Source organism: Callorhinchus milii, unplaced genomic scaffold (genome assembly GCF_018977255.1).
Source record: "Callorhinchus milii isolate IMCB2004 unplaced genomic scaffold, IMCB_Cmil_1.0 Scaffold8, whole genome shotgun sequence".
NCBI classification, from domain to species: Eukaryota; Metazoa; Chordata; class Chondrichthyes; order Chimaeriformes; family Callorhinchidae; genus Callorhinchus; species Callorhinchus milii.
In genome coordinates this window covers 2,904,756-2,909,614 of record NW_024704749.1, presented here as the reverse complement: position 1 = coordinate 2,909,614, position 4,859 = coordinate 2,904,756, and the positions used below count along the sequence as shown (strand labels likewise).

The following is a 4,859-nucleotide window of genomic DNA, read 5'->3' as shown; positions in this document are numbered from 1 at the left end:
ATGGGCAATTGGCTCCAAGTTCTGGCAGCATTGCTCATGTGTCTCCATGGTAAGCGTTGTGGAATCCGCACTGTTCTGAATTACTTTGTATAGTTCTACAGTGTGACCTGTTTGTGACTTGTTATTTCACCAGATACAACAGCAGCTGTTACCCTGACTCAGCCAACCTCCATCTCAACCTCCCCGGGCAACACCGTCAAGATCACCTGTATCATGTCCGGAGCCACGAGGTCAGGCAACTATTGGACGAGTTTTTCTCTTTGACCGAGCCTTCAGCTCCCCTCTCGACTCTCTTCCCTCTCATCGCTCCCTCCCATCCCTCCCTCACCCTGACCATTTTCCCCCCTCCTCGCTCCCTCCCTCCCTTCCCTCCCCTCACCCTGACCATTTCCCCCCTGCTCGGGTCCTGACCCAACTGTGCAGTGCCTTGGGACGTCCTCCTGACGTGAAAGGCGCTTTATAAATGGAATCTTGTTGTTGTTGTTGTTGGTACCAGCAGAAGCCTGGCAGCGGCCCTGTGTTTGTTTGGGATGAGACCAGAGGCACCGCTGGCAGTATTCCCGGTCGATTCACTGGTTCTGTGGACTCCTCAATGCATTTAACCATCAGTGGTGTTCAACCAGAGGATGCCGCCGATTACTATTGTGGTGCCCAGTATGCCCACAGTCCATATAACTTCTTGTTCGGTACAGGGACCAAGTTGAGTTTGAGACGTAAGTGATTTCTGACATTTTTTCGATTCTTCGATAACTATTTTGATCTGGTTCTACTTTAAAGATTCTAAATTATAATGCTTATTTGTCTGAGCCTCGCTCTGTGTTCAATTGTGTTTCACACTGTTCCTGTAATATTTACAACTACTCATACCATTCGTCTTATGTGGAAATCGAACATGCGAAGAAGAAAGAAACATGCAAATTCTTAGGTTAATTGAGAGTCTCTGAAGAATTAAGGCGGATAGTCCAGAAAAACAACAAAGGCAAAAATGTGGAGTAAGGAATGAAACTTTCTCAAGCGGAGTTAAATGGCGGTCATCTATTCAGTTAACAGTCTGTATATTGAAGGACTCAAGATGTGAAGTTCACTATACCATAATCTGAATATCCAGGTAAGCAATGAGTTTCAATAGGAAAAACTAAGTAACAGTTTCATACCAGGGATTGAACACCAATCTCATGGTGCCAGATTAATTAAGGTATATGCTTACTTTCTAGTTTTTCCAAAATTAATCATAATAATAATAATCTTTGCATTTGATATAGTGCTTTTCACGTCTTCGCGACGTCTCAAAGTGCTTCACAGAATAGACTGTAAAGTGAATTGACCGTTTATTTGTGGGCGAAATGTGGCAGCCAATTGTGCACAGCAGTGTCCCGCAAACAGTCATGGACTGAAAATGACCAATTTATTATTGTTTCGTTGGTTTGGAGGGATTATTTGGAGGGTTTAAAATTGTGAAAATAAAAATAATCTCCAGCACAAGAAAACTGCAATCTTCCAGCTCACTCTCCCTTGCCTCTAATGGACCGATTGGTGAACGATTCAAATCTCAGAGGTAACCGTGGAAATATTTCTAGCCTGAAACTAATTGCACATTTGAAGAAGTTACATTTTCAAGAGACCATGTAACCAGATGACTGTGAATAACTCGAACAGAGGTTTCTCTGATCATTATTGCACAATCGCGTCTAGTCTATTATTTTAGTATAATTCCAATGTTGTAATCGGCTCAGTGAGTGAATGTGTATTTTGATACAATTTAGACTTGTGCAATGAACCACCGTGTTATTCCTCCCATGAATAGACCTCTCTGTATTATTTGTTTCTCACAGAGTTGTAATAGGATTTGGGTTGTTTAAAATGTTTTATTTTCTCCCCATTCCGTGTTGATGCCACTAAAGGGAGCACCATTGAAATTAGCTGCAGAGACTAAGTAATGTCGCATGTATTTCACCCCAAGCTGCTGTAAATGTTGAGATGTGATTCAGGGCTGAGTGAAGACACACCCTGAGCGGCCGCACAATCTGGTCAAAGCAGAAATAAATGTACGAAAAAAATATATTACTTAAGTTGTGGAAATATTATATCTTCATTTCCTGTAGACGATGCAGCGATATTTATTATAAATACAATCTTATATATCAAGTGCCCAATTGAACATTGCGAAATTGGCAATCATTCTATTCAACTGCTGAAATCTTACCTCATTGAGCATCTCAAATGCTTCATGTTTTGACTTTTCCTTTATACAGCATTTGAGGAAAACGAACACTCTGCTTTTTTCGTATTTTCACGTTTTTACTATCTGCCACTGGTGTCTGTAAAACACTGAATCGAAACTGTGATTTGTTTTAAGAGGGGCGATGAAAGAATTTGTGGGTTTTACAATTATTTTGATCAGCTGTGACTGAGAAGGAGGCCTGTTCAAACTGATTCGTTATCATTATAACATAATATGTAATGTTCTGTTATATTTATCAACAGTATTTCGTGATGTACTGAAACAGGAGATGTACACAAACCACACTTCGATTGTGGGGCTTCTAATTTTCTTTCGCCTGCGTTTCGCCCATTAAGTATACAGGCTAAATATAAATACACACTTTACAGTGTAATCTGCGAAGACGTGATAAGGCGCTGTATCAAATGCAAGCATTGATATTATTATTGCATTATTATCATCATCATTTACCTGTAACTGGTCAAAGTGAAAGGCATTATAGAACTGTAATTTGTTGCTGTTGTTATCTAGACCTTCGATTTCGTTGAAGTCATTGCTCAGCCGCACAGTAGTGGAATTTAATTCAGTTTCCTCCCAGCTAAAGTCACAACATTATTAAAAGTACAAGTTGGGTCCAATGATTGTGTAGCGACTATTGAAACTCAAAAAAGTACTCAAAGTTTGACACGTTGCTTCCCGAAATTGGGCACAATTGGAATTAGAGGCAATGGAGCTTTTAGTTGCAAACAGTTATAGATTGACATTTTGGCTGTTCTCTCCTTCGTGTATACGATTTGTAAGAGAAACAATTAATAACTATAACGTTTTACTGTACTTTTATTCAGTAGTTCATGGGTCATATTCCCTGTGGCATGGCATTTAGTGTCTGATGTAATTTCTGATGATTGTAGTCTTTAATTTCTTAAATGTATTCGTGAGAATTTACAGACGGTAAAATAAGCTATCGTGTTTGGTGAGCAACCCTCATCAACAGTTACCCATTCACACTGATTTGATATCTTTATAGATGGATATTGTCTCCGTTCGACATTATTGACAACGGGCAAGAACATGTTGCATTTATTCAATAGTGCTGCGAGAGTTGTTTTGTAGGTCGGTTGAAGAAAGGCATTGCAATTTAAAAGATTTAATATTTAATTTTAAACTGTTCTTCGTGTCATCAAATAATGGACATTATCTCAGTACAATATATTTTCCTTACAGACCCGCGGGGCCCTTCGGTGACTGTCCTTCCGCCTTCACCAGATCAAATCACAGCAAAGAACAAGGCGACCCTGGTGTGTCTGGTGAATGATTTTATCCCGGGAGCTGTGGAGGTCGAGTGGACTGTGGATGGCAGTGCCAGAAGTCAAGGTGTGGAAACCAGTGCGATCAAACAGCAGGCGGACAACACGTACAGTGTGAGCAGTTATCTGACTCTGCCAACCTCCGAGTGGGAGTCACACGACCTGTATTCCTGTGTGGTCAAACACGAGACTCTGGCCACTCCGCTCGAAAAAAGCATCGCCAGATCCAGTTGTACCTAAACCAGGAATGTGCACCGATAGTCGATTGAACCATTGGCAATCTACCTTTAATAATAATAATTGTGTTTTATAATATGTTGTCGATTATGCTAATTTTGTCATAAATTTTCCAAATTGTTAACAATAAATACGCAGTTCATTTCGTTTGCTGGAATCCTTACGTTGAATTTCACGTCGTGTTCTCCTTGTGTCATATTACACAAATATTATCGAAGAATAATAAAATGTCTCTGCATTGTACTCTGCGCCGTCATTCATTTGCTTCCAGATTCCGATCAGTTAAACGATGAGGTTTTAATCTTATTGGTATTATTCTGCCTTGTTTTGCATCAAACAACGACAGTTGTATAGAACTGGTTTACAGACATGTTGTCTTATGAGAGGAAAAATTAGACTAATAGTAAATCATAGCAATAAGAGAACAGGATAAAAACATTCCACTGCAGCAGGTTTTGTTCTGTATTGTGCGCCCCGAAGGTTTCGAAAGCTGAACATCCCACCTAGTCGAGGCCTAAGATCATTTTGTCTTTAACTTTAATGCAGTGTGGAAACGGAGGGAAGGAGGGGGATCTTGAATTCGGTGTCAATTTGTAAGTTTATTTTCCGTATTTCTGAAAAAAAACTTCCCAATTAAAGTTGAAATGAAAATATTTCCGCAAATCTGTGCAATTCAAATCTTATGACAAATTGGTTGAGTTCGTCCTTTAAGTCTTCTGTTGAGAAAACGTTTGTTTCCAACTTCAACTGATAAAGTCTTAGCTGATTTATTAACATCAGCAGATGTCGCTGTATCAATGGGTCAAAGTTGCATGCATGTCACATTAATGTCTTCCCCATTTATTTCAAGCTACAGGATTGCTACACATTATACAAGTGATTTTGAAGGTCATTATTTAATAGAATATTAAAGGTTGGATTATTTGAGTGGAACTAGGACAAGAAGCCCAGAAACAACATGACTGCAACAACATCCAAATGTATGTTTGGTTGAGGACAATCCATACTTCAGACTTCTTCCTTTTTCCTTGATAACGGAAGAGTCAAAATATATAAATTACATCCCATTAGCTTATTCTGTTAGGAAATACATC

General features: G+C 39.4%; 1 protein-coding gene across 1 annotated transcript; it reads left to right on the top strand.

Moving 5' to 3' along the window:
- Nucleotides 1-3,798, top strand: LOC103171599 (immunoglobulin lambda-1 light chain-like). Its single transcript, XM_042337624.1, has 4 exons — nt 1-49; nt 134-250; nt 486-713; nt 3,446-3,798. Exons 1-4 carry the CDS (start codon nt 1-3, stop codon nt 3,766-3,768), a joined length of 717 nt encoding a protein of 238 aa, XP_042193558.1. The 3' UTR covers nt 3,769-3,798.
- Nucleotides 3,799-4,859: the final 1,061 nt, after the last annotated feature.